Here is a 27,976-nt window from a genome sequence, read left to right as displayed (position 1 = left end):
AACTTTGAATTCTGTCCTTTGTCATCTCCTGGCTCGGCTACACACAGTATGATCCTTTCTTGCTGTGTGGGGGCAGAAACAGCCCTGAGATCGCCAGGCAGACAGACAGCTGGCATTCTGCAGTGAGCTGCGATATGCTGCTAAGCTGGGATGTTCAGAATGTGAGGTGTAGCCAGTGCATTTTTGATTTGTGATATTTTCAATTTAGGATGTTTTCCCAGGACATGACCCCACAGCAAGCCCAGGGGCATCATTGTAACAGCTCATAGTAATTAACACCATTAGACCAAAACGGCAAAATGGGCTATAAAGAGAAAAAAGAGTTTTGCGTGCCTCCCAGGAATGCTGTCTGTTGCTGTGACCCCTCTGTAGCTCCCAGGAGGAGAATCACACCAAGCTGAGAGCAGAGTCACAAGAGAGGCAGGAGAAAAGCCTAGAGGATCGTTCTTGGTTCCTTCCTCCAGTCCAGAGCTTAAAGGATTCAGCTGGTCCAACTGTGGAGACAACCCAGGTAGAGGCAACCTGAGGCTTGGAAAATGTCTGGCTCTTGAAGGCTTCAAGTATCCAGGCTCAGATACCCCTCACCAGAGAGAGATCTCTTCTCATTAGACCCTGTATCCATCCAGAGTCACCTCACCTCATTCTTGCACACCTCTCCCAGCTCTCCCTGCACAGGGTGTTCTGAGCTCTCACCCCTCTGGCCATACTTCCCAGACACTCACGATTCACAGCTGGACAGACTTCAGCTGTCTTTTCAATCCTGGAGAGGAACAAATAAAGTAAATGGCCAAACAAATGGCCAACGTGGCTCCAGAATCAGTTTCAAACCATCCATGCTTAGCACAACCTTTTCTGAAGCCGAGCAGGGCTGCTGGTTCAGGTGCCCTTATTGGATTGGATACATTGTTTCCATCACGTCCACGGGTGGAGCTTGGCCCAGCTGGCTATAGAAATAGTCACTTCCCGGCAATACAAAGGTGGCAAGAGACTGAGCTGCTCTGAGCCAAGGAGAGAAGAGGCTGACATATTTCCGAGATTTTTGTTATCCAGTGTTCCCTATGAAGAGAACCTAAAGGTTGGGCATGTCACAGGTGCCCCAAGCTGGTCCTCCCCTTGAGTGGACAGGGGTCACTCTGTCTGCAGATGCTGATCCCGCCATGTTAGCTCGCAGCCCCTGCAGCAGGCCACAAGGTCAAATGGCTGTGCAGGGAAGATTCCATTCAATCCCCGAGGTCTGGGAACTCTGCAGCTCTTTCGGCTCTTTCCCACCTGTGCCTTCTGACTCAGGCACTGGCGATAAGCCAGGGAAGGAAGGATGAAAGGGTCTTGTCTTTTCAGAACTAGAAAGAAGGGAAGGCTGCAGGCATGAGTGTTTTCTCAAGGCACATGGACAACAGGATGCTTCCGGAGAGCAGCGGCCTTCCTTCATGAAGCATAGGGAAGCAGGGAAAGGTGACAGAGTAAAAGCCACTGCCATACATATATACACACACACACACACACACACACACACACACACACACACACGAGAGAGAGAGAGAGAGAGAGAGAGAGAGAGAGAGAGAGAGAGCACGAAGGCCATGGGTTTGTATTAACTATCTGTGCTTCTGATGCTGTGGACGAGTTTCCAGGCAGGAACCCTGGTTCTTTGCCTGAGATTCCCTGGACCCCCTGCAGAGTTGCCACAAAATGAAACTCACAGGGAACACTTGCATTTACCCACTGGCCTCTCTGGATGAGGGTTGAGAAGGGACAGATAGACCTGTTGTAACTCACTGCAACTTACCTGGTGTGCTGGACATTCCTCCTCGAGGAGGTGTCAGGGCATCCGTTTGAAAGTCATTCTAGATTCCTGGGTGTACCCAGGGATTCCTGAGACTTTTCTCAGAGGAAAAAACAAGAACCCCTGCCTCCTAGTCCCACAGCCCCCTGGGCCAGAGTCCCAACCAGTCCTAACTTCTGGACTAAAAGACCTGCCCGAGGAAGGGACCCCACTCCCCATCTCAGAGGTGGCCTACTGTCCTAGAAGGTCATGTGACTCTGAGTCAACTCCCAAGGAATACTTTGGGATTTTCTTTGTGACAGTTGCTTGTGCTTCTCCCTGTTGGAAAATGAGAGACAGAGTGAGCAAGAGAGAGAAGGAATGAGAGAGGGGAAGAGACAAAGAGAGGGGGTAGAGAGAGAAGGAGAGAGAGAGATAAAGACAGACAGACAGAGACAGAGAGACACAGAGAGGGAGACAGACAGACAGACAGACACACACACACACACACACACAGAGAGAGAGAGAGAGAATGAGAGGGATAGTCAGAGAGATAGACAGAGATATAGAGAGACAGACAGACAGAACAGAGAGGGAAAGAGAGAATGAGAGGGACAGATGCACACAGAGACAGAGACAGAGAGGAAAAGAGAGAGGGGAGACAGTGAGACAGAGAGAGAGACAAACAGACAGACAGGAGCAGAACCATTTCAGACTGCTTCTAATTTCCTACCTTTCCCCTACGGTGGCTGCAGCTGAGAATTGCGGTCTTCCAGTCCTGCTGGGTGGATCCCAGCAGCTGCTGGCCAGATCCAGTGTCCCACAGCAGCCCAGACAAAACTCCTGATCCATCCTTTTCCACCATCCCAGAGGCAAGCAAGTCCACAGGCAGCTGGAGCTCTACCCTGGGTTATTGTTTTCCCCCAACCCCCGCCTCCGACGTGGGATTCTTGTCTTCATCACTATCGTTGGCCATTCTGTGGTCAAGGATAAGGCTCGATGAGCCACCTCCTCCCTGCATGCCCACTACAGAAGCCTGTGCCTACTTTTTGGCTCAAGATGAGATTATAGAGGTCCTTTGATCTCTGCCCTCCTTTGACCCAGGGTGTTGCCCAGGGTCAGTGTCTTTCTGTAAAACGTCTGTGTGCCGTATGCCACTTCCTTCACATATTCTTTGTATTTGTGACTCTTTAAAGCCACACTTACCTGACACGTTGCACCTAAGCAGACCATCGGCTGGATTAGATCTGTGAACCATAAAATGTTGATGACTCTTGCCCAGGGCTGGGACAGCCAGGATGGCTCCATCATCCTACCCTGGGATTGGATTACCTGGTTTAGATGAACCTCCTCAGGGCTTGGTGGTTTTGGTGCTGGCAGTCGCAGAAGCAGGTCCGTCTTTGGTAATACTCTAATACAATAGAATAAGAGTCAGTTCTCGAATCCCTTTATCACCCTTGGCAGCTTCAACTCATTTTCTAGCCTGTGTCATCCCATGCCACAGAGGTCACAAGGCCATCCAAGGGCGTGCATGTGCAGAGAGCATTACTGGTCTTGGGATAGGCTCAGATAGGCTCAGAAGCCTTGCCTCAGCCCTGGAGCCTCTCCCAGCTCTGGAGGCTCCATTCAGGAAGAAAGGAGAGAAAATGCCATTACTATCATGGGGGCCTCTGAGGACAGGCAGTCTCGGGTACACTTGCTGAAGTCCAGCAGGGCTGGACAGTCCAGCAGAATCACACAGCATTTTTTACCATGCCTTGTCCAAAGCAAGGACAAAACTCCAGGCACAGGAGTTCACTTGGGAACTGGAGGCAGAGCGGGTGGGGTGAGGTAAGCAAGCCTGCCTTTCTCACACCAAAGAGCAGATTTGAGCCCCCGGGGTTCTGGTTACAGCCAACCGTCTAGTGGATCCTGCAAGATCCCTGGGACTGGAACTGCAGAGCCATGCACAGAACACACACACACACACACACACACACACACACACACACACACACACACACACAGAGAGAGAGAGAGAGAGCTGTTCCTGTAATTGGGCCCCATTAGGAAAGTGTGTGGTCTTGTCTGTCGGCTTTTCTCAGCCTCCCTCTGCCCCCTTACTCAGTGGTCTCATGTTAGCACCGCAGCTGTGACTAAACCCAGACATTTGAGGCTCTGCCACCCTGTCCCCTTCCAGCATATTGGAAACATCATTTGTGTGAGAGAGATGACAAAGTTCCTTATACCCCTTCCTACTTTTTTCTTCAAATGAAACCAGTTCCACGGAGGCCAAATAACAGCCCTGTGCACACCCTGTGGAGTCAGCTGTGTGATACTGGACATGTGTGTGTCCCAGACTCTGTCTGAGTCTCTGTATTCTCTGGCATAGATAGGAATGCTTACCGACAGCAAAGAGTAAGACCCCGGAGTGCTCCTGAGGTGGAACCTTAGTCTCCTTGTTACTTTGTTGCGGGTGGGAATGGGAACAGTGGTATACTAGCTTCCTTGGTTGCCTGTTTATGGAAATCAGACTTCTGCATCCGCATGGGCAAACTGTTTGAGAGAATCAGAGTGTGGTAAATCCAGGTGGGAACATGATGAAAGGGAAATGGGACCACATTTGGGGGTGCACATTATAAAAGGAACCCCTTATCTTTTTGTGTATGAAGGCATGTTCATGTGTGTACACAAGAGTGTGTGGTTGCAGATGCACATGTCTATACTGGTATGCAGAAGTTAGAGGCTGACACCTCTCTGGTTCTCCACCTTAGTTATTCAAGCAATCTCTCACTGAACCTTAAGCTCACTGACCTGTCTACACTGGATAGCCAGGGGATCCTCTGTCCCTCTGCCTTTCCAACACTGGGATTATAGGTGAAATTAAGAAGATTTTTTAAAGAGTTATGTGTATGCATGTATGCCCACATGAGTTTCTATGCATGTAGGTGTCTGGGGAGGCTGACATCTTTGGATCCCCTGGAGCTGGTGTTATAGGCAATTGCGAACAGTCTATTGTGGGTGCTGCAAACCAAATCTGGGTCCTCCTGTAAGAGCAATGAATGTTCTTAACTGCTGAGCCACTTGCTGACCCTGTACCCCATATTTTTACATGGGTGCTAGGAATTTGAACTCAGGGCTTCAAGCTTATGCTTCAAACACTTTGCCAACTGAGCCAGTGGTGGCAGCAGTGGCTGCAGCAGTGGCTGCAGCAGTGGCAGCAACAGTGTCGTCGTCTTCTTCTTTTTCTTTTTCTTTTTCTCCTTCTTCTTCTTCTTCTTCTTCTTCTTCTTCTTCTTCTTCTTCTTCTTCTTCTTCTTCTTCTTCTTCTTCTTCTTCTTCTTCTCCTCCTCCTCCTCCTCCTCCTCCTCCTCCTCATCCTCTTCCTCTTCTTCCTCCTCTTCCTCCTCTTCCTTCTCCTCCTTCTCCTTCTTTCCTCTTCCTCCTCTTCCTCCTCTTTCTCCTCTTCCTTCTCTTCTTCCTTTTCCTTTTTCCTCTATTTCCTCCTCTTCCTCCTCCCCCTCCTCCTTACAGGATCTGAATTTGGTTCACTTTGGTGTACTCCTACCTCCAGATAATAAATGGCCTGTCAAACCCCAGTGAGAAACTTATGTCACAGCCCCAGAGGAGTTGAATAGCCAGGGGTCGAGCCCCTAGGGCCTCCATCATAGGAGATCTAAGAGCTTTCTCTTCACTTATGATTATTAAAGATTGCCCTAACAAACAAGCCATCAATAAGTGGGGTCAGGTTGAAGTGCATTAATATAATTCTATCAATATCAAGGTTATTTCTATAACTAAAAAGGTTGAAAGTAAAAGACAAATGTTTGCATGGAGCCATTAGTCAGCCTGATGACTTGTTTTTTCCCACCAAGGAAGCAAAGGCCCTCAGGAGACAAGGAAGCACAATGTCTACAGGACCATTGCGGGGGCTCTATGGGGCTGCCATCATGGGTTCCAGGTGACACCTGTGGCAGCCATCGTCCTGCCATCCTGGGCGGGAGGAAAGTGTCTAATAACATCATCTGCTTAATGTCCTTGTGTGTGCCTGGGGTGAGAGTGGGGGGTTTCCAGAGCTCTCTACAGTAAAGTGAGAGAATGATCACAAGGGTCCTGGGAGTGTGAGCAGAGGAGCTACCTCCGGGTTTGTGAGGAACCAGCGCTCAGAGTTGGTTCAAGCACTGGGAGACTGAACAAAGGAAGGAGGCTTGGGTGTTCCTGTCTGCAGTTGGCACAGACATCTGTTCTGAGGGCAGAAGTGCAGGTCAGCATAGAGCGTTCTCTTAATGTGCTTCCATTGCCAACATCCGAGAATGAAAGGAAGACGGGGGTGGGGGGGGCAGAAAGGAAGGAAAGGGACAGGAAGAGGAAGGAAAGGAAAAGAAAGGGAAGGGAAGGAAAAGGAGGGAGGCAGAGAAAGAAGGAGGGAGGGAGAGAAAGGAGGGAAGGAGAAGAGGGAAGGAGAGAAAAGAGGGAAGGAAGGAGAGAAGAAAGGATGGAGAGGGGGAGGAGGGATGGATGGATAGAGGGAGGCTGTCCTGGTACAAAAAGATTTCAGACAGCAGGGAGCTTCCCTTACACAACTTAGTCTCTTGAAACCTGGAAGAACATTTACAACGTCTGAATACTCCAGATTCCTCCTATAAATGCCACATCAATGAGTTCACCTTGGGCCCGGTGTAATGTCTGCAAGACTCACCTGTGCCCCTCTGTCTGAATGGTTAGTGCTGTGTGGAGAGGGAAGATCTTGTACTAAGTGTTCTTATTATAGAACATCAATCGTCATGAGGTCACCATGGTACAAGGTGGAACATGTGGCTGTGGGTGTGAGGAGCATGCTGTCTGCAAACTGACTGCATGCATGCAACACTGTGAGGCTTTTAGGCAGCCAGTCAGGTGGCCGCTGGAGCGTTTCCACGTACCTACTGGCCACATCTGGCACACTGGAGCCTCCGCTCCATGAAGTTCCTATCAAGCGCCTGTAGGGCTGCCTCTGTCTGCTCTTGGCAGTGGCTTAGATTCCAGTAGTGCCCATCGGTGTCCAGGAGTGGCTGGCATTGCAGACCTAGCTCATGACTGTTTAGTGTCTCTGGGGCCTCATGCCTGACTTTGTCCCTGCTTCTGGATACCTTCGCTGCCTGTTGCCTTTCTCCTCTGATGGGGTGAACAACTGCTCTAACCAGAACAGTCTAACCTCTGCTGGTCTTCACTGGAGCTGGTAAGAGCCAGTAGAAAAACATAGGGCAAGAAAGTAAAGACAGAATTGTCGGGATCAAGGGCCAAGGTAACCTTCTGCTCATTTGAAACTGACATCTTTCACCCTATGCCAAGTGCCCAGCACAGGAAGACAGGGCATCTCTGATCAGTTCTGTGGTATCTGAGGTGATGCACCCACCCACTCACCCCAGCTTCTTGCCTCCCACTGATTCTGGTCTATGTTCTCCAGAGACCAACTCCTTAGAAGGATACTCCAGATTCAGACTGGGTTCTGGGTCACTCACTTCACTGCTAGTGTGAGTCCCATTCCTAGAGTCAAACGTCACACCTCTTAGACTCACACACTGAAAAGGGTTGCTTGCTGTGAGTCATTGGCTGAGAGTCCCACATCACCCAGTCATAGGATTCACCTGTACTTCCTCTGCAGATAGCAAGTTTTACAAGCAGGAGGAAGAAGCCACCCACCGAGAACCTCATGTGATCTAAACATTTCTTTCTCTTGGACTCATAGGAGCTCACATCCTACACCAACTCAACTCATGACCTGGGAGGGAAGGGGCACCAGAGCCTACCAAGCCACTCCCCAGTCTCCCCTTCCTGGGCGACAGCCTCTATCTAGATCCCTTGGTGGCCAGGAATACCTTCATAGACTGTGAGGCCTCCTGACTCTTGTCTGTCCCCTGGCAGTACAGAGAGAGGGGCTGGGCTTTCCAGAGCCTGTTATGCTGAGGTACTCATAAGCTGTCCAGCACCTATGAAGTGAAGCCGGAGAAGAAAGGCTGCCTTCATGAGTTGGGAGGGACCCTTGGAGGGTGGCCCCTCCTTAGGGGAGAGCCACTCCCCATTGGAAGGCTGTATACTGAATGAGGCTCAGGAAGGCCTGCATTGGGCCAGTTTGCATGTCCTTCCAAAGGACAGCTCTAGGGATGGGAAGTCAGAGAGACAGTGGGAGCCCTTGCAAATAACCCTCAGTGGGTGGCCAGCCCAGGCCTGATCCTCCTTCTGGCCTGCTGAGGATGGTGAAGAAATATGGTGGCTGGGAGCAGAGGGGGATATCTTTCCCCTCTGGTTCTTTTCCTGGGAGATGTGGTTTTCTATGGATACTGTGCTGGCAGATGCTGGTTGACCTAGGGTCATAGGACAGGCATGGACCACACCATCTTGTTGCAGTACCCCTCAGGGAAGCGACTACCTGTACCTGTACCTACTACCTACTACCTACAACCTACACCTGTATCTATACATATACTACCACCACCTATACTGCCTCCCTTGGGGTCCTCCCTGGACTCATGGCAGGGCCCTCAGTTCTGGCTCTGCCCAAGTGCTGTGCAGATGTGATAAGGCCCTTTTGCCTCTGTGAGCTGCTTCCTTCTCAGGAGAGTGATGACATAGCCCTGCGACCCATGTCCTCAGCATAGCGACCAACTCAGCCCAGCTCTTAGCTCTTCGCCATCTGACTGTCTGATGGTGACCCTCTTGTCTTTTAAATGGCCTCCATCTCTGGCCCCAGGAAAGCTAGACAGATTCCTGTTTGTAGTGGTTGAGTCAGGCAGGTGGGACAAGGTAGATGCATCATAGCATACCACACGAGGTGAACAAGAAAGACAGTCACCTGACTCTAAGAGCCGACCAGGGAAGCTAGCTGCAACCAAGAACTGCATAGAACTGCAGCCACCCATCTCTACAGACCTTCCTTACCCCGTGCCTTTACCATCTCTCCGAGCCCAGCTCCCCAAGACGAGACTCCGGGCCTTCAGGCCAGGCAGCTCCTCCGTCTCTGTGGGAAGGAGCTCTTCACCCTGTTCCACCTTTGCTGGTTCTTGTCTCCACTCCATCACTGGTCACCCCTACCTCAGGATCCCCAAGTCAAGAGGACCCCAGGCTCACTGGCTTTCTCTTTTGTTGGTGTTCTGAGTATAGTGAAGGAGCCACTGTTTGGTGTGTTATGGAATGGCTCCAAGTCACTTTCTGTGAGGCAGTATAGACAGAGGAACTTTAAGACTGCCCACAGATAAGGCTAAGAAGGCATAGCAGCCTGAGACAGACAGGGACCCTATAACCCGCATATCTGATCCGTCTACACTAGGCTGCCACAAGCACTAGGCAACCTCTCCTGGACGAGGTATCCCGATAGAATGATCACACACCCAGAACTGCCCGTGAACAGAGTGTTCTTGGATCATCTGAGAGCAGCCAGCCTGTGCCCAGGTTCTGGGTCTGAACCACTGTGCTGGCCAGGCAGCACAAGGCAGGCCTGTGCCTGAGGGAAAATGGTTGGGCATGCAGCTAAGACCCACTGGCCCCATCAGGCTGTGAAAGAGGGCGGGGCACACCCCATCTAAGTCCTGATGGGTGTGGGATTTGGGTTCTGCCACACCCTTCTTGGGGAGTGGGTTTCACAGGAGACTCCTGAGAAAAATACCACCTCTCCTCACACAGAGCTAGAGGCCAAGAGACCCAGGGTTTTTTGGCCAAATAGGAGGGCTTTAGAAAGTAAAATGTTAGCATTCTCCAGGGACTGGTCTCTCAGAAGGAACCCTGAGGGGGGAGGGTTGTGGGGGGGGGGGGGTGGAAATGTTCCTGAGGAGAGGAAGGCTGACTGAATGCAGACAGGCAGACAGGCGTGGAGACCTCTCTGCATTTCAGGGATGGTCCTCTGCTGCCTGAAGTCCTCTGCTGCTGTGCTAGACTGTGTAAATATTTTTCTTAGGAGGGAAGAGAGAGCCTCCATTCATTAGACAGCTCTTGCTTGTAGGAACTGAGAAATATCTGTTTAGGCATAAAAGCTAAAAACAGTGTCTACTGCTCTTTTAAAAAAATCATTTCTGCAGCTCAAACACAGCCAAGCTGTTTTTTTTTTTTTCAAATGCAATAAATAAATAAATATGACCCCACTCTCCCAGCTGAGAGCTCGGGAGTTTGTGTCAACATGGCTGGATCCTTTGCTCTGGAAGCCAGCGCTGGCCTGGGGATTCAGAACATCTCCGGGTTCCCACTAGAACTGCCAATGGGAAGTGTCCCAGTTCAGGTCTCGCCAGCTACAGGGAGTGTCCCTCTCCTAGGGAGATCTGGACAGGCGTCAGGTGTGGGACCTATCAGAAGGAGGGATACATGGCTGTTTTCTTCAAATGTGTCTGACCCACCCACTCTGTCCCTGCAGAGCCCATGTGACACAGGAACAGAGGCCCATGCTCTGATGCCCCCTGCCCCTCAGGCCATCTCCTTGGCTTTCTCTCTCTGCTTTCCCCCTGACCGGTTCCCAGTGATCAAGCGTAGATGTTGATGCCTCTGGGCTCTTGCAAGAAGGAGATGTGTCCCAGAAATGTCAGACAACCTAGATGACCAACTGCTGATGTCATCATGGTCTCCCTTGATGGGGCTCATGCACCACTTGTAGCAGGCAGAACATCCTGACTGTAAGATGCTGGTATGGGAAGAACATCGAGGGCTGTACTGGCTGGTTCTGTGTCAACTTGACACAGACTGGAGTTATCACAGAGAAAGGAGCTTCAGGTGAGGAAATGCCTCCATGAGATCCAGCTGTGGGACATTTTCTCAATTAGTGATCAAGGGGGGAGGGCCCCTTGTGGGTGGTGCCATCCCTGGGCTGGTGGTCTTGGGTTCTATAAGAAAGCAGGCTGAGCAAGGTAGGGGAAGCAAGCCAGTAAGGAACATCCCTCCATGGCCTCTGCATCAGCTCCTGCTTCCTGACCTGCTTGAGTTCTAGTCCTGACTTCCTTTGGTAATGAACAGCAATGTGGAAGTGTAAGCTGAATAAACCCTTTCCTCCCCAACTTGCTTCTTGGTCATGATGCTTGTGCAGGAATAGAAAGCCGGATTAAGACAAGAGTGAACATTACTCATTAAGAATCCTACCTTCCAGACTTTGGTGACAATAAAGCGTTTTCTGCACAGATAGAAAGACCCAAGTTCAGTCTTCCAGAACTCCTATGTAACAACATCAAAATTCATGTGTGGTGGTACATATCTCTAATCCTATGCAGGGGAGATAGAGACAGGATGAGACCCAGAGCTCACTGACCATCCAGTCCAGCTGAGTTTGTAAGTTCCAAGCCAATGAGGGACTTTACCAGAAGTATGCATTAGCCTCAAAATACATGTCTGCACACACCCCATCATCCAGAAAGAGACAGCTACCGACAGCACAAGGAGGCTCTTCCTCTCCAGCAGCTACCTGGGTTTAAATCAGGGAAGCCCCATGTGGTCCCATTCTTCAGCTTATGAGCAGAAAGCCCTGCTGTAAAGGTGTGCCTCGTAGCGGTCAGAGGGGCTCAGCAGCTACCATTCTCTATCTCTGCTCATATTGTCCCCCAAACAACCCTGAGCTCTGGAGCCCACAGCCTCCTCTGGTCAGCAAGCAAGGCTCAGAGCCAGGATAGGATGCCTAGGAGTCTCCATCATTGCTCTTTTAATAGTATCACAAGCAGCTGGGCAGTGGTGGCGCACGCCTTTAATCCCAGCACTTGGGAGGCAGAGGCAGGTGGATTTCTGAGTTCAAGGCCAGCCTGATCTACAGAGTGAGTTCCAGGACAGCCAGGGCTATACAGAGAAACTCTGTCTCAAAAATAAATAAATAAATAAATAGTATCACAAACACTGTGCCCTTCTCCTCATCCAGAAGAGATGCTAGAATCAGCTTCCCAATGGTTCCAGGCTTAGACAAATCCCTGGATCCAGAATAAGGACTTCAAAACAGATATGGAAGAAATATGGGCTACAGAGACGTGGGCTATGTGCAAAAACCAGATGACTGCTCAGAGTAAGCCAGGACCATGCTCCCAGTGGGCTTGTCCAGCTTTGGAGTAGCCTTGTGTTGGGACTCACCCTGGCTTCCTCTCACAGGTCTGCTCCCAGATTCTTTGAAGGGAAAGACACCTTCTGGGATCCATTTGTGACACCAAACAGAAAGTCGGCCCCCCTGGGGGCCATGCCAGAGTTTCAGAGCTGTGAGCCTATGAGATGCCTGTATGTATGTGTGTACTCTTCACCAACCTCTTGGAGAACAGAGGGTATTTATTTTAAGAGTCAAAAAAGATGTTTTGAGCAACCCCACTTAGCTAAATCCTGGCACCGGTACTCTGGAGAGAAGCTAAATGCCGCAGGTCAAACCTCGTTTTTTTGGCTAAAATGTTCAATCAAAACACACCTAATACTTCTGCTGGGGTGTGGGGGAGAAGCTGAGAGCCTCGGGCAGCCACTGCTGCCAGCGATCAGCCAGCCAGTGGTGCGTACGCCGAGCTAGCAACATAAAGACGGTTTTCAGTAAAACGCAGACCGGTCAGGGAGGAAGCCAAGGCTGAGAGACTCCGGAGTGCGTCCGGCGGTTTCTCCACCCAAGGTCAGCAGCGGGTGAGGAGGCCTCATTAAAGATATTTCTACCTGGCAAGGCTAGTATTAAATCAGAACCTGGCTCAAACCTTCCCTTGCAGGAGGGCTCTGGAAACTCTTGAGGTGCCAGCTTCCTCTGAGGGTGTGATGCCGTGTCCCAGTGACTGAAGAAGCCTGCCGTGTGGTACTTCCTGATCCTTAGCTCACAGTGTGTCTCAGTCCAAGCTCGTATGCCCCACAGTCCAGTGAGCATCTATTCAAAGTATGTGTGGCAAGGCCAAGGACCAGAGCCCCAGCCCCTGTCCCAAGGCCAGCCAGGCCCTGTGACTAGGAAGCACAAGGTTGTTTGTTCCCTCTTACTTGGTGACTCTTGAAGAGTTAGGGATGAGGTTGGCGATGTCCTTGTGTGTGTCTCCATCTAGTCATAAACTAGGGTAGGTAGGAGCCATTTCCAGACTCCTCTGGGAATGAAGGGACCCACAATGGTGTAGCAGATGGGTTCTCTTATCTCATTTGGCTACTTGTTAGCCTCTGGTGTGATCACACTCATCTGTAGGTCCACTGGACACAGTTTCTGTTCCACTAAGGTAAAGGACGGCAGGCCAGTCGGCAGAAGGCTGTGTGGCCACTCACAAGTTGTCTTGTTTCTGAGTGTAACAGCTATTCCTGTGCAGCTGGGACTGCCGAGCATGTCAACCATTCCTGTGCAGTGTCGAGCAGGCTCAGATCTCCAGATGCCAGCTTTTTCCTCTTAGAAGGAAGGAATCTCTCTAAAAAACATAGGCACCTCGTACCCCACCCTCTGTCCTGGTCCTCTCTGCAGCGTCAAGCACTGCGTTGACATCGGTGTGTTGGTACAAGGCAACTGTGGAATGCCACCAAGCAAGCTCCTTAGGCTGGTCCTAAAACATCACATGGTCTCCCGTGACCTGTCTGCTGACAGGTTCAGCAAACACAACACACTCTCAGGGACTTTGCAAGTGTGTGTGTGTGTATGTCCTTGAAGCCTGGGACCTAAGAAAGGATCATAACGGAGATGAACTGACCAGAAGAGCCTCCAGCTAGGTCAGGCAGCTCAGGATTCCTCACTGCTGGGTGTCAGTACAGGGACCTCCATTCAGTAAGCTAATGGAGCTTGGAGATAGGCACTAGGTCCGGGACAGTGCCTGCTCCTTATTGAACATATAGAACACAGTTTCTACAAGCGGCATCTTCCCGATGGCTCCTTACTACCTGGCTGTGTCTCCTCTTCTTGATGCAAGGCAACCCTTACTAATTTTCTCCTTCTGGCTGAAGCCAGACTGTTGAAAGCCAAGAGAGTTGATGACCCACAGAACTGGCACTCAGCCTGCACTGGGTGGACCACGGCACAAAACTACCATCCTGCATATATTTAACCAAGAGGTCTCCATCCCTGCTGGGAACAGCACCCAGGCTGCAGATTTGGATCGACTGTGTCTGTGTAGCAGGAAGAAGCCTCTTAGGGTGACCTCCAGCATGTGAGCGGAAAAGGGGGCCTTTCTAGGGTTCAGTGGTCAGTCTCAATGTGTCCTCCTGCATAGGTTTGTAGGGTCCCCTCCACCCTCCCTGGCTTTGAGAGAGGAGAGAAACCATAGGCAGTGCAGAGGCACAGCTGTCCACAGCTTGGCTCCGACTGGTTTCTGTGGCTGAATCTAGCCAGGCTGAGCAGAACCTGTCACTGGTCACCGACAGAGCCTCCTCTGGAGGCATGGGCCTTGTGTGGCATTCACCTTGCCTTGCTTCAGTCTTGCTTAGACTCACTCTCCAAACCACACTTTCGGGATTTATTAAAAGAAACATCATAAAATTCCCAATGGGTTAGAGTTTCCCAACAGTTAGAATATGGCCTCCTGTTATTACAGCTGAGCCAGGCCAGAACCTGTTTTGTGTGCTACACTTTGGTTCTCTGACTGGCCTGCACAGACACACATGGGCACCTCAGGGAAGTGTGAAGGGAGAGAAGAAAAGCCCTCGGGCCTGACGCCACCCCTCATTTTATTTTTCAAGTATGGTTTTCCATCTTGGCTCCTATTCTCATGGAAGAGACATTATAATTTACAAACACAAGTCTACATGCTGGACTTCAGACCCAGAAGGGAAGAGTCCATCTTCCACCACTCCTTTGTCATTTGCCGTTTTGCTTTGGCACATTGCGTCTGGTCACTGACATGCTAGCCATCTAGAGCAGGGCTGGTGGCTTTCTGAGAGGATACACCGGATAAGACGCCACTGCTGTGCGGACCCAAACGGAGGGAAGCTGTAAGGGAAGCTCTGGATCCAAGGCTGGAGGTCTCCGTGTTCTTCTGCCAGATGTGTCTGTGAGGTAGAGGAGTGAGGTTTTATACTACTCACAGCTGGATAGGGAGGGAGTTCAGCAGTCCACCAGGAACCTTCTCCATGTCCGGCACCACAGCGAAGAGGTGCTCACATACACTGCAACAAACCTTCTTCCTCCCCAGCACATGGCGGGTGCATCATTACAGAGTGGTGGCATGCTGCTGTCTCAGACTCAGAAGGAGTCCTGTGCTTGCCCTCTCTGTATCTGCTGTCTCCTAACACAGAAATGAACTCATATTCCACCCACACCCTGAGCTCTGCCTCCTGAGCCAAACTGCAATCACCAGGAGGTCAGGGCCGTGCCTGAAGCCTAACTTACCCTTTAGGGCTGGGCAGCCCGGAGCAGAGCCATTTCTACACATGCTCTGCTTAGGTTTCTGGCAGAGCTCAAAGTCTGCTGTCCCTTTCAATATCTGAGCTCCCTGCTTGTTGCAACCACAGGCAGCCTGTGCTAAGATGCTGTGATATCAGACCTCAGTCTGTGAGGTAGGTTCTCACACATAGACCATGGGTTCTCAGCAGAGCCACACCACAGTCCCAGGCAAATGGGGGACCTCTGTTTAGAATAAGTGATCAAGGACACGCAAATTCACTTTGCTTTTCGTGGCGGATGTGATGTGACTAGCTAGCTATATGAGTCTGCTGTGTGAGGGAAGAAAGGGCTAACCTGGTCTACAATTCCACGTAGCCCTTGGAAACTCAAAGGCCACATCTGTCAGTCACTAACAGCCCTTTCCAATTTGCTTTGCAGCAGATGCTGACAGATACAGAGGTGTCATCCCAGGAGAGCTGCATCAAAAAGGTAGGCGAACACACCCTCACTGCTGTCACCCCAGCACCCTTTCATGCAGCTCCTGGTGGGGCAACTGTGTGGTCTTGATTATTTCTGAGCTACAGGGGATAGACACAGTTCATGAGCAGAGTGTTATCTGCGCACGCGCGCACACACACACACACACACACACACACACACACACACTACACGGATGCCATTAGGGGAGACACCCATTTTCGTGGTGTGAGCAAAGGGGTGTCACCTCACCAAGCACACCCAGCTCTTGGGAGCAGAGGAGAACTCAGAACCCGTGAGAATGGCTCCAAGCTATGCAGACACATGGAGACCAAATAAAAGCAGGTTGTGTTTATTTAACTATCTTCAGTGGATACTCACATGAAAAGAATACCAGGGGGTGGGGGCGCACAGATTCAACAGATCCTTGTGCTGTGCTCTTAACTCCCAAAGGGCTCCAGCGTCACTTTAAGTAAGCAAACCATTAGGCAAGAGAAAAAGCATCAACTGGTATTGTCTGCGCCTTTCTGGATGGTGATGGATCATAGCTGGTTGACAGATACGACTCTGAGAGACCCAGAGACAGAGAATCGGCAGAGGGGAGGACACAGCTGTCCCAGGGACACACGCGGAGGTGTGAGCACACCTGAGCATTTGCACAATAGTCTGCATAGAGGTGAGATGCTCAGCTCTGGAGCCTTCCTGAGCTCACTCACCAGGTGCTACGCACAATGCTCATGTGCAGAAGGAGACACTCATGTGTACGTGCTCATACAAGCATCTTATCCTGTGTTCAGGATCTTCCCATGAAGATTCCCAGGAACAAAAGTGGACACAGAGCTCTGTTTACAGACAGACACCCCTACCTGGAAGTGGTGGGGGGTCTTAACTCAGGCTCCTGCATCAGCACCACGTCATCCACAGTGTTACTCATGCAGAGCCTTGCCCTTGAGGGTCCCCAACACTCAAGCGAGCAGACAAGATCAATGTGTAGTAGGCTAGCCATGTGGCCAGAGCTCTCTGCCAGGGATGCAACCTGTCCTCCCAGGCGAACCCCGGCACCATTTTGTCCACTCCATGCCACAGACTGAGCTGGGCAGTGTGGCACTCACTGAGACCACCTTGTCGGCGCCTCTCTGGGTGTGCCTAGCTGGAAGTTATGGGAAAAGGTGGAATCTCAAGGATCCATCCAGCCTGGGTAGAAAGGTTAAGGCAGGAGGTCAGAGGTCAAGTTCAAATGTGAAGAGCCAGGAAAGAAAGGTGTGCTGGATGCTCTTGAGTGGAAACAAGGGATGGGATGAGCCTGGGGTGGGTGGTGCTGTTTGTGATTCTGGCTCTTTTGTTCTCTCCCCGCTATAAAATGTGGTTTCCGTGGGGCCTTGTCTAACCTGGTCCCAGATTATCCTGAGAGCAGGTCAAATTGTAACGTACTCTACAGCCAGAGACTCACCTGATGTGATGCTTGGGCCACAGGGCTGCCTCAGCTGCAGGTCCCCGTGATGGCCTTCGAAGCCGCAGGCCAGGCTGAGGGTCTGTCTCAGAGCACCAGTGGGTCAGCACCGGAGCCCGGAGGAAGGGAACCGGGCTGGCTGGCCGCATCCAGCAGGCTTCTCAAGGCTCAGCCCAACCTTCTTCCTCTGTGCACCCTACTGGAGGAGGTTAGGGGCTGAGCAGCTGCTGTGGCACGCCAGGGGCTGCTGAACAGAACAGTCAGATATCCACAGCATTTGGGCATTGTCTGTTTCTCCGGGATCACAGGAGAGGAATTAAAACCTAGTCTGAGGTCTGGAGCTGAGTGGTGGGAGATGAGGAGACTGACCTGGAGGTGGAAGCTCTAAGGTAGTGGCAGAGGGGTCCCAGGTGCCTCTGAACTTTCATCTAGCTGGAAATGTCTGCTCCACCAGCACTTTGTCCCTGAAAGCTGTGGTTGGCATATACTTGTGTCTTTTCCTTGCTGAGACCACGACGCACCCACGATGATGCAGAGTTCCTGCTGTCTTATTTTGCAGGTTGGGTCACCTGAAGGAAGATATACATGCTGGTATTAAAGATATGGTAGGGGATTGTGAGGAAAAGAGGCATGTGGCGGTTGTGTGGCCTTGGGCTGGTCAGTAGCCGTTTCTGAGCATCTGTTTCCTGCAGTCTGTCAGCTTCTGTGAAAGGCTTTAGTTTAATTCTCTCAGCCCTTGACACTGATGCAGAAAGGGGGTATGGGGGAGGCTGCTGTCTGGTGAGTACTGAGCATTAGAGGAGAGGTTACCACAGAGGTACTGCACTCTTCTGAATTTATTCAGAATTTACAGGAGAAGGAGCCCAGGACGAGACTAGCGTGGCTACACACAGGTCAGCTGTGTCAGGGTTCACATCCAAGCCTGCAAGCCTGCACTGAGCGAAGCTCCCGCTGGCCCAGTCTAGCTTCCCTCTCCATTCCACTCCCCTTTGTCCCTCCCTGAACCTGGTCTCCTGGTTGTCCCCATTAATCCTTCTGTCTCTTACTCTCAGCATCCCTGTGGGCCCCATTGTCCCCAACAGGCCTCAGGCCCTCAGCTTCTGTGCCCATGTTCCAAACTTCCAGTGCCCAAAGCTCGCTGCCATCTCTGCCCTGTCCTCAGTGCCCTTGGGGCATGTCACCTGAGCTTCCCCAGAAGTCACTTTGGCTGTGGTTGGATCCAGCCACGCCTCTTCCCACACTGGAACCCAGGACCTTTGGGGCTGCCCCTCTGCCAGCGACTCTATTTAGTCTGTTTACTTAGAGGGAAGCCCGGGGGCTCCTGGAGAGCAAACATCTGCGGGAGATAATCTAGCGAGCTGTCCATCCATCACACGGCTGCCCGGCTCCCTGGAGAGCACGGCGGAGTCCGTAATAAAAAGGCCGGGAGAAGAGGCTTTGGGGACGAATAAAGAGCCGTGTTAAGGGCTCGCAGAAAATGGATGGAAGACATTATTAAGGCTCAATGGCCGCCTTATCAAAATCCAATAGGATAGACATTTGGCAAAGGCTTAAATTTATTCTTTGACTTTCTGGAGGGTTTGAATTTATCCGTTAACAAGAGTGTAGTCCACCCGGGGAGATGGTATCAGCCGAAGGAATTTTGATTCAATCTCCTCAGTGATATGAAAAGGGAAACACAGGGCCCCACGGCCTTTCCCTTTGTCCACTTTATCTTGTTTTCTTTCAGCGTCTTGCAAAGGAAGGAGGTGTTAATACAGGGCGACTGGTGGGAAAACACAAATGAAAGGAAGTGACCCTTTTCTCCTGCGTTTTTATTTCCACCTTTCCTCCCTCTCTCTGCTCCCTCTCCGCCCCCTCCCCCCCAAATAAAGAAATCAGGGATTTGTACCATTCTAACTGGGACTCAAGGCCTAGAAAAGGATCCTCTCTCTGGAAAGGCCCAGACAGCACTCCTAGTTCATGGTGGGAGGCAAGGAAAGAGTAAAAAAATAAATCGAGAGGGTCAGCGCCGGGTCCATAAATCTCTTCCAGTTATTATTTCGAACAAAATGCTACAGGTCATAAAAGCCGCCTGATAGCCCTCCAGTGGTTCAAACAGGATGATTGATTGATGTTTACGAAAATCTGCGAAATGGTTATTTGGGTGTTAGACCCGTAGTCTGTCCCACTGGGTTCAGGAACCTTTTTCCGGTAGTCCAGTGCTGAATGAGCCACCTCTGGCCACCACAAGCCCAGAGGCCTCAGGGCTCATGAAGGATGCCTGGAGCCAGGGTGTGAACTCAGCCTGCTGGGGAAGTGGCAGCCTGGCAGCTACCGATTGGCTCTTGTGCAATGATTATTTGGATGTCGCACATCCCGAGATCTAAACAGGGCTGTGATGGAGCTCGAGCTGTTTGCCTCTGCAGACCATTTCTTCACAGGGAGGCAGCGATTGGTTTATATTGTTCCTATGTAGCGGGAGGGTGAGTCGGTGGGCAGTCACACACACTGGGGCTCTGCAACAAGGCTCTGACCTACAGGTCAGGATCTGGCTGGTATTACTGGAACCGGAAGGAAGAAAGGCTCTGCACCCCCACCCATAGTTTGGCCATCCTGGGTTATCCTAAGGGCTGTCACCTCAGTGAACTTAGAAACCTCACCTTCCCCCTGCCCTTACCAGCTAGCTGGCTACCCATCTAGGTGCATAGCTATACTACAAGTTTTTTTCCCACAGACTCTCTTTATTACAAACAAACAAACAAACAAACAACAACAACAAAAAAGAAAAGAAAAAGAAACCCACCAAAAAACAAAACAACCCTTCCAAAAAACACAACAAAAACATCACTAACACAGCAAACAGCTATGATCGAAATTATTAATTCGCATGTGGGATCAGTTATGTCTTTATGAAATCAAAGTGTGTTTGGCTGCCCCAGAGACAGCCCCGAGTTGATTTTGATAATCTCGGGCTGAATAGACTTGCCTCGTTGCAGTAAGCCAGGGACAAAAGGCTGGACAGTGGTTGAAAGCCCTTTGAGGACATGTCTCTCTTTCCATTGTTCTGGGGTTGCTGATAAAAGAACCCGGAGTCCATTAATTCAGTGAATGAGCATATAGCAAAGTCAGTCCCCTCTTGAGAACAATAATGTTGAGGTCAGCTTCGGTTGCCATGGAAACTAAGTACTCCTAAGAAGTTTGCATCCTTGATTTTGCTGAATCAAAGGCTGCAAAGTGAGGAGGTGTTACACTGCCGCCAAGACAGCAGAAAGTCGGGAGCCTTGCCTCCAAGGGTCCCTTCTCCTGAGGGGCCCCGAGCCACTGGCCTTGGGACCCTCAGTGGCTCTTTGAAACCAGCCTACGTCTGGCTTGAGAGGCCCCTCTTCCAGGATTCTCTCCAGAGATAGGCAGAAAGCTGTCTGGGGGTGGGGGTGGGGGTGGGGGTGGGGGAAGGGCTGCGGTGGAAGCTCTAGCCACCCCCGTCGGGCCGCTCTGAGGCCCCAGTTGGACTCTGACCTTATCCCTCTGCAGCACTTGAACTAGCTTCTTAGGGCAGGGCCTCGAACTGTGGCCCCTTTTGCAAGCCGATAAGGGTGACTAATGGCCGGTTAGCGTGGCCCGGGTGAGTTATTGGAGGCCCCAAGTGCACCCCCTGAGCTGAGGTGATGTTGATTGCCCCCACCCCCCACCGGAGGCTCCCTTAAATCAGCTTCAACCATCAGATTAGGTAGGCAGAGGTGCGGCTAATTAATTTCCTGGCAGTAATTTATTACCTGCTCCCATGGGTGTTATCTGGGGGGGGGGGGTATTGGGGGAGAGCTGCATGTTGGATGAAGGCTGAGACAGTACTCAACCCACTGGAGCTACACAGGGCTTGGGGGCAGGCTGGGAGGAGGCTGTATTTATTTCTACCTTTCTGTGAGAAATGTCAGGTTTTGCCTTCTCAGAAACCTTTTATGTGGCACCGGTGAAGGATCTGGGGGAAGTTTCTAGGTAAAGGTCCTGGAGGAGGTCAGGAGGGGGTGCCCCTACCGCCCCCCCACCCCCCACAGCTCCCCCTTCAAGAACCAGGCCCTGTTCTTGCTTCAAAGCCCTTAGCTTCGAACTTTGAAATTGTGACCACATGGTCCCCCTCTGAAAACAGTACATAATACAGGCCCAGTATTCCTCAAAGCCTGGGGGAGTGAGTTGGGTCTGGAGGGAGCAGCCAGCACTGCTCTGGAGGGGACAGGCTGCACAGCAGGGACCATGGCAGCTTCTCCATAGAGGTGAGAGAAGCAGGGAAGTGGTTGTCTGAACTCAGGAGGCATCTGTCTCCAGGGCAGAGATGCATCTGCAGAAGAGAGTTCACAGTGACTGGCTGTCCAGCCTCCCAGCAACCAGCATCTATGTGCACACAGGTGACCCTTGTGAGGGTTCTCAGACGCTGTTACTGTCATCCAGGCAGCCCTTTCGAGAGAGTTCTGGGGAAGACAGGCAAGTGGCATGACCTTCCCGGCCCCGGATCTAAGCAGGATTTATTGGGTGCATTACTGGCTTTATAGGAGCCAGATGGAAGCGTCAATAAAGTCGGTCCGTAATCTTCAGGTGTGTGCAATACTGAGTTAATTAAATTGTGCTGCGCTATTAGGAGAGAAATATATATTGGCTGGAGATTCTCATTAGGTTCTTCTGCCCTAAACGCCAGACTCAGCCAAGTCCAGAGTCTTAGGCCTCGATGGGAAGGGTCAGCTGTGGTTCTTATCCATTCAAACATCTGCCTGTTGTTCCTGTCATAAGCATGCACCATGTGAAGACATTCTGAGTTCTGAACAGACGGGGGTGGGGGGGAGTGGGGGAGTGGTACTGTGATCCCCAGGTAGGAATGGTTATCAGCTTGAGCACCACAGATATCTGTCATCTTGTCAGTGCCCTGATATCTGACAGGGCTGCATCCCTGGAGGAACATCTCACAACAAGATACAAACGCTGAGTCTATTTTCTCCTTGTGGTGCCAACTAAACTTCCAAAGCTTCACAGACAGCTTCTGGGGTCCATTGAGAGCATCAGAAGCCACGTCCTCCTATATTTGTGTGTTTAGGGTAGAGCCTCTTAGTGCTTTGCCTCCAAATAGGATTTGGGTGGGCCCTGGATTCTCTGAGGTATGGAGGCTTCCCTGGAAGCCTGGTGGGTGGGAGGTCTCTGGAGGAGGCAGGCCATTGTGGAAGGCTGTGTCATCCCATCATTTCTAGAACTTTCTGTTAGAGAGGACAGCTGCCCTGGGTTCAGGGAGGGTAGCCACAGGTAAGGTCTGCCCAGTCCTAGGAGAAGACATGAGCCCATTGACATCCCAAAAGCACCTCTGCTTACTGATTCCTCTAGGTCAGCAGTTCTCAACCTTCCCAAGGCTGCACTGGCCCTGTAATACCTCATGCCGTGGTGTCCCCCAACCATAAAATTATTTTGTTGTTACTTTTAAACTGTAATTCTGCTACTGTTGTGGATCATCATGTAAATATCAGGCAAGCAGGATATCTGATACAAACCTGAAAGGGCCGTGACCCCCAGGTTGAGACCAGTGCTTTATCACATAGCACTAGCTTCTGTATCCATCCTTAATATTCCTGTTCTGAGGGGTCCCATGCACAGGTGCCACAGCTGTCCCAAGGTCCATGCTCTACTCTGCAGAGCACATCTGTGCTTTTCCTGGGCCACAGTAGAGGCAGGGGAACAAAGTGTGAAGGGCAGACAAACAGGATGGGTTCCACCTGCCTTCCTGTCCCCAAGACACTGTGTGGAAGGTGCCACACAGCTCATCTGTAACTCATCTGCACTTGTAGCCATTTATAGAATGCTAGCCTTGTGACATGTTTGCTGTCACCCTGCAAACATTCTTAGCCTGGTTTTACTGAGCAGGAGAACAGGGAGACAGTGGGATAGGACTGAGCATGACACTGTCAGGTGACAGCCAGTAGCCAGGTTGTAGCAAAGACTCAAGTGTGTGCTCAGTGGTCCCACATGCTTGGCAGGCATGGTGGGAGGCTGATCTGGGCCCTTCTACTGTCAGAGTTAGAGTAGCCATGCACTGTAGGCCCAGCTGAGTTCAGGACCCGGCAAGCCTTAGTGAGCTGGAGCCATTGAAAGTAGGTGTATCAGTAAGTTCTTGTTATGATCAGGCTAGAAGACAAAGCATTCTAGGAGCCAGTGACTTGAACTAGTCTCCCTGACTCAGTCAAGCAGACAAGCCAGGATGCCCGTGGTCCAGTAGAGCATGACTCTCCTCAATTGGATCCTCTGGATACAATCTGATGCAAATATTTACTGTCACCTGTCTGGGGTATATGACCCTGAGGCTTGGGGATGGAGAGGAAGAGGTAAAACAGGCTCCCTTCTGTGCTGGGGAACAGAGAGAGCATATGGCCACTCTGTCCACACTAGCCTTGGCCAGCAGGACATGTGGGAAGTGAGCTCTGCTTCTCAGATTTATGCCACAAAGTGGATGAGGCAGTGGGCTTCCTGAAGGAGCTTATGTCTGGGCTGACATCTGTCTAGCTTGCAGGTCACAGGTGAGGGCAGTGCCATCCTTCTGGGTGTGCTCAGAATGAAGCCAAAGTCAAGTAAACCTTAAGTGCAGAGACAGAAAGAACGAGCACATAGCCTCCCTTCCAACTGCTGTGGCTGTACCTGCCTCTGCTGGACCCAAGCCAACCTGCAGATGTGCCTAACCCTCGAGAGTGATTGTCTTTTCCTCAGGTAGAGACTCTGGGCTTCCCCGGAGCTGTGGAGCTTCAGGAGGTGTGAAGGAGGAGCTTCACAGGTGTCCCAGGGTCTTTTTCTGGGAGAGAACATGCCTGGGGCTGGGAAAGAAGAAACTCAGGGTAGCTTCTGGCTGGTTGCCGTTGACTAATGGTTACATAGCAGACTATACAAACCAAACCAGCCCAGTGTCCAACGCCCCCAAAGTATTATCTAGACAATTTGACATCAAAGATTGGGCTTCCAGCTTAAACCACAAAACCAAAAAGAACAAGTAGAAATCTTAAATGCATGTGGACCTGTGGGTGAAGCCATCCGAAGATGCATATAGCAGGATCCATATCTATCATGCTGAGCTTAATGAGGAAAGGTGCAGAATGATTGGAGGGGAAGAGGCAGGCAGGGTGCACAAGCTGGTCAGAGCTGGAAATGATGCGTTGGGACTATGACAAGAGATGCCAGGTAGTGTCCAAATGTTCAAACCCAGAGAAGGTTTTACTCAGAATTAGCCAGAATATAAGCCTGAATTCTGGTCAGTTACAATATATCAATTTTAAATGTAGCAACATCGGCCAGTTACAATGTATCAGTGTTGGCTTATTATTAACGGTGACAGGTATGACTGAGGCCCTAACAAGGATGGTGTTATCTGTCAGGAAGGCCCTGGTCAGGGCTGGAGCAGAGCCATGTGCAGCTCTGTAAGTGCTCTCATGTTTCCATAAACCAAAAGTTGTTTTTAAAAAAGGGGAGAGAGTATTTTCTTTTAAACGTTTTAAGAGCTGGGGTGGTAGTTGAGTCAGTAAGATCTTGATGTACAAGCATGAAGATCTAAGTTCAGATCCATTTAAAAAGTCAGAAGTCAGGTGTGGCAACATGTGCTGTAATCCCAGAACTGGGTATGTAGAGGCAGGAGGATCCCCAGAGTCCATTGGCTAGCCAGTTGGTGAGGGATGCTGAGCTGCTTAGAAAGACACCTGCTGTTTACCTCTGGCCTCCACATGTATTCATGCACATATGCATCTTTTCATGTTGATCATGAAAAGATGGCAGGCACATCATACCCATGTGTGGAACACAAAGATGTGTACACATGAGGAGGCCAGAAGGAAGTACGCACAAGGTCAGGCCGCATCCTGGTGACATGGTGAGGATTGTTTTAAGTGCTAAGTGCATGGGGTACGCTGCAGTTGTTGATACGTTAACACATGTAAAGCATGTCACATGCTGCTGGCCATGGCAGCACGGCCTATGGCGGGCATACTTACCCCTGGCGGTGATGATCGTCAGACTTGGCTTTCGAGTTCCAAATTTTCGTGTCTTGCCATCAAATGAGGCCTTGGTCCCACTGATGCAGATATTGGGTGACAGTCTGCCAGCTGGGCCTGGATGGAGAAACCTTGGGCAAGGGTATAGGGCATTCCTATGGGTATAAGCGAATAAAACAGCCAGTTTCTGTAGCCATGTCCCACAGAGCTCTTTGCCTCCCATCCTGTAACCAGAAAGTTCCAGAACCATCCTGAGGAGCCACACTGGGCTTCTGAAAAAATAAACTTTCTGGTACTTTGTAAAGTTGCTGAGTTTTGGAGGCTGCCACTGTGGTGTGACTGCTCTTCCTGACAGGCTCTAGCGGGGACTGCTTGACTGTTGGAATCCCCAGGCCTATGAAAATCCAACTTTCCTTTCTTCACCCACTGAACAAGCATTGGCTAAGCACCTACTGTGGGGAGCAGGGAGCTGTCCGGGGTGCTGATTCACCAAGTCCTCCTGGAGTCAGGATCTTGAGAACCCAGTGACATGCACAGAGGGCCCTGCTCTCTCTGCTCTCTGTCCTACCTCAGGATATGCCTCACAGGGAAACATTCTAAGACCCTCCTGTGCTGTCTGCTCTGTGCTATTTTTAATTTTTAAAATTTTTCCCCATTTTAAATTTTTTGCCATTTAATGGGTTTTTTGACTCTCCCCCCTCCATCCAACTCTTCCCATGACTCTCCTGGGTCTCAGATACATGGCTCCTTATTCTCTAGTGGCAATTGTTACATACTCATATGCATATGTTGGTAAGTACAACCTGGTAAGGTCATTTAGTGTTGCCAGTGTATCTTTAGGGCTGACTTCTTGGGACTGGCTAACCTGTTGGGATTCATCCTTGGAGAAAGCAGGTTCTCCCTCCCCGGAAGCCATCAGTTGTCTGCAATTCTCCTAGAGGTGAGTTCCGTGCCATGGCAATTTGATGTTGTTTTTTTCTGTCTTATTTAGGCAGCCATATTTTTTGAAGCTTCCTAGGTTCAGCTTCCCCTTCATATAAAGAAAACAATCTCCTAGTCCACAGTCCTGGTCCTTTGGCTCTTGCAGTCCTCCTGCCCGCTGCGGTGATGTTTCTTGAGCCTTAGCTACTGTGGTGCAGAGCTGTGTTGTTGATGTGTTAGCTGGGCCAACCCCACAGTCCTGCCCTTGCTGTGCTTCGGCCAGCATGACTTTCTATAATGGTTTGTGTCTACTGTAATCTCAGTTTTTAAAATTGCATTTTAGTGTGAGTGTATGTATATGTATGTATGTATGTGTGTATATATGTATATATGTGTGCATGTGTATGCATGTATGTGTATGTATGTATATGTATGTGGATGTGTGCATGTGTGTATGTATGCATGTGTATGTGAGTGTGCATGTGTGTACATGTGTGCACATGTGTATGCATGCATGTGCATGTGTATGTATGTGTGTATGTGTATGTATGTGTGCATGTATGCATGTACATGTGTATGTGTGTATGTATGTGTGTGTGTACACTCACAACCATGTGTGTTCTGTGGCTACAAGTGTTGTGGGAGGAGAGAGGACTTCAGGAGTCCATTCTCTGACCTTCCATTATGTGACTGCTGGGGATCCAACTTAGGTTGTCAGGCTTAGCAATAAGCACCTTTCCATGCGGAGCCATCTTGATGGCCCTGCCCTGTGCTTTCCAGGCAGGAATGCCGCATGAGCAGATGAGCTGGGCTGTACCTCTGAGCACCGGTGAGCCAGGATGCCTGGCCTAGTCACGGGCTGCTCCTCCTTTTCCTCTGCCATACACAAGGAGAAACTGCAAGGCTAACAAATCGGTTTTGGTAAGAGGGAGTGCGACTCTTAATTTTACAGATTCAGCATGATGTGCCATTTCCTTATTTAATACTCCCTTTTCCTCTGACGGATACCCTCTCTCTGCCTCAGCCTCTTTGTATGCTAACAGGATTCGTTATCCACCTGACACCCACGTCCATCAGCCTGATACACCCAGCAAACAACAGCTTCTTCTCACCCGGTTAGCAAGATGTTGCTCCAGTGTGCCTTGATAAATGAAGTCATAAAAAGCAAGACTATTATTTTATGTTGGAGCCTCAGCTCTGCTATTTCTGAGCAATGGCTGAGTCTTGGAGGATTAGCCTCAGAAATGTTTGCGTTGTCGGGGACGGAAAATTATCACCTAGACAGAGTATGGTGTGGCGTTCATCACAGACCAGTGGGGATTGGGGAGGGGGAGCTCAAAGGCTACAGGATCTACTTCACAAGAATCAGGACGAGGAGGGAAGGGGCGAGACCCGTATTTGTGGCATTTACTTAGAAGGTCCAGCAAGCCATGGCCAGGCCAGGGCTTCCTTTTAACCCTCCAAACCGGGGACTCTGGGTTCCTAAGGCCCTGAAAGGGCAGATAATTATTGGAAGGGAATCTGAAGCGTGGGCACCCCAGAGTGCTGCAAAAATAAACCGAGGAGGAGGGGTTTTAGAACAGCTTTCCTCCTTTTGTACTTCTGTTTTGGACAAGCCGTGCAGAGGCAGGAGAGAGGGGGAACTGGCAAGGTGGAAGGAAACATCAAATTAGCCCTCAGAGGGAGAAGGATTGGCGGCCGCCTGGGGTGGAGAAGGGCTGGGGGCGTGGAGCACCTCCGTCCCGTGGCTGTCCATGTGCAGCTCCCACGGGAGACCGTGTCCCTGCCTGCTCAGATTGCCTGAGGAGGGACAGGGCAGGCCTGAAGGCGACGGTCTGCTGCTGGGGGTGGCAGGCAAGGCAGCCGGGACTCAGTGCTGTGGTTTCAGCTGAGCCTTCCTTCCATTGGCTGTTGTGCTCTGAGATGATGATGGCAGAGACCAACCTGCCTGTTCTCGGGCCACATCTCAGGAGCTGGAGGGGACTCACAACTGCTCTCCAGGGCAGCGGCTGTAGTTCCTCTTTGTGTCCATATGAGAAAGCCCATGTGGACAGGTGCATTCACTGCCTCAAGGTTAGCCAGGTACAAAGGGGCACCCTGTCCCCAGCACAAAAGGAAATAAAGCCATTTATCTGGTGGCCTCAGGCTCTCCGGTACCCACTGTG

The 27,976-nt window shown here is 50.7% G+C and overlaps 1 protein-coding gene across 1 annotated transcript in view; it reads left to right on the top strand.

The window, feature by feature from the left end:
• The window catches only part of Prdm16 (PR/SET domain 16), a 329,823-nt gene that overhangs the window by 147,936 nt on the left and 153,911 nt on the right, over window positions 1–27,976 (top strand). The window contains exon 3 of the mRNA XM_052178323.1: window positions 15,420–15,470. Coding sequence (XP_052034283.1) covers window positions 15,420–15,470 — 51 coding nt within the window. The remainder of the gene's footprint in view (window positions 1–15,419; window positions 15,471–27,976) is intronic.

Source organism: Apodemus sylvaticus, chromosome 3 (genome assembly GCF_947179515.1).
Source record: "Apodemus sylvaticus chromosome 3, mApoSyl1.1, whole genome shotgun sequence".
NCBI lineage: Eukaryota > Metazoa > Chordata > Mammalia > Rodentia > Muridae > Apodemus > Apodemus sylvaticus.
The sequence above is the reverse complement of the archived record's forward strand: the minus strand, read 5'-3'. Positions and strand labels throughout refer to the sequence as shown.